Below are 1,666 nucleotides of genomic sequence, written 5' to 3'. Positions count from 1 at the left end.
AAGCCCCTCTGGAGCCCCCCAAGCCCCTCTGGAGCCCCCCGAGCCCCTCCAAACCTGGGAGATGTTGATCTTGGAGCCTTTGGCCCCCGAGACCACCATGGACTTGAAGTTGTTGTACTCGGAGAGGGATTTCTGGGCGGAGGAGCCGGTCTTGTCTCGGGCGTCGTTGAGGATCCGGTTCACCTGGTTCTCGAAGGTCTGGCGCAGGGTGTTCCCCGGGGTGGGCTCCAGCTCGTTGTTGTGGGCCTTCTCGATCACCTGGCACCCCAAAAAAGGGGTCAGCAGGGCCCCCCAAAACCCCCCAAGATCCCACAAAATTCCTGGGAGCTCCTCGAGGTTCCCGAGGACTCCTCAAAGTGTCCCAGGGGAAGGGGTTGAGATGTTCCCAGGGGGCTCCAGCTCGTTGTTGAGGGGCCTTCTCGATCACCTGGCACCCTAAAAAGGGGTCAGCAGGGTCCCCCAAAATCCCACAAAACCCCTGGAAGCTCCTTGAAATCCCTTGGAACACCCCAAAATTCCTGGGAGCTCCTCGAGGTTCCCGAGGGCTTCTCAAAGTGTCCCAGGGGAAGGGGCTGAGATGTCCCCAGGGGGCTCCAGCTCGTTGTTGTGGGCCTTCTCGATCACCTGGCACCCCAAAAAAGGGGTCAGCAGGGCCCCCCAAAACCCCAAAAAACCCTGGGAGCTCCCCAAAATTCCTGGGAGTTCCTCAAGGTTCCCGAGGGCTCCTCAAAGTGTCCCAGGGAAGGGGCTGAGATGTCCCCAGGGGGGCTCCAGCTCGTTGTTGTGGGGCCTTCTCGATCACCTGGCACCCCAAAAAGGGGTCAGCAGGGTCCCCCAAAATCCCACAAAACCCCTGGAAGCTCCTTGAAATCCCTGGGAGCTCCTCAAAGTTCCCAAGGGCTCCTCAAAGTGTCCCAGGGGAAGGAGCTGAGATGTCCCCAGGGGGCTCCAGCTCGTTGTTGAGGGGCCTTCTCGATCACCTGGAATCCCAAAAAGGGACCCCAAAACCCCACAAAACCCCTGGGAGCTCCTCAAGATTCCTGGGAGCTCCTCAAAATTCCTGGGAGCTCCTCAAGATTCCTGGGAGCTCCTCAAAGTGTCCCAGGGGAAGGGGCTGAGATGTCCCTGGGGGGGCTCCAAACCAACCCCCAGGATACTTTAGGGTGCTCCTGGGGTGTCCAAAGGTGTCACCAGGGCTCCCCAAAATCTCTGGGAGCTCCCCAAAGTTCCTGGGAGCTCCTCAAGGTTCCCGAGGGCTCCTCAAAGCGTCCCAGGGGAAGGGGTTGAGATGTCCCTGGGGGGGAATCCAGAACTCACCCAAAAAGTCCCAGGAACCCTGGGAGTGATCCCAGACACCCCTAAAACCCACCAGAGACCCCAAAATTTGGGAGAGTCCCCCTAAAAACCCCCCTTTGAGGGACCCCCCAGGACCGGGCTGGTCCCCAAATCCCACATTCCCCCCAAAATGTCCCAGGAACCCTGGGAGTGATCCCAGACCCTCCCTAAAGCCCACCAGAGACCCCAAAATTTGGGGGAATCCCCCCAAAACCTCCTCCTTTGAGGGACTCCCTCCCCAACTCCTTGGGACCGGGGTGGTCCCCAAATCCCACATTCCCCCCAAAAGGAACCCCCTGGTTGAGATCTGGCATCACTTGGGGACCCCCAA

General features: G+C 59.7%; 1 protein-coding gene across 1 annotated transcript in view; it reads right to left on the bottom strand.

Annotated features, from left to right (window-relative positions):
* LOC113960890 (DNA-directed RNA polymerase II subunit RPB1-like) overlaps positions 1–350 on the bottom strand; it is a gene marked incomplete at its 5' end in the record, with an annotated part of 3,608 nt that extends 3,258 nt beyond the window's left edge. The window contains one exon of the mRNA XM_027670757.1: positions 55–350. Within this exon, the coding sequence (XP_027526558.1) occupies positions 55–350 (296 nt within the window). The remainder of the gene's footprint in view (positions 1–54) is intronic.
* Positions 351–1,666: the final 1,316 nt, after the last annotated feature.

Source organism: Neopelma chrysocephalum, unplaced genomic scaffold, assembly GCF_003984885.1.
Source record: "Neopelma chrysocephalum unplaced genomic scaffold, ASM398488v2 Primary Assembly neopelma1_96930, whole genome shotgun sequence".
Lineage (NCBI taxonomy): Eukaryota > Metazoa > Chordata > Aves > Passeriformes > Pipridae > Neopelma > Neopelma chrysocephalum.
The sequence above is the reverse complement of the archived record's forward strand: the minus strand, read 5'-3'. Positions and strand labels throughout refer to the sequence as shown.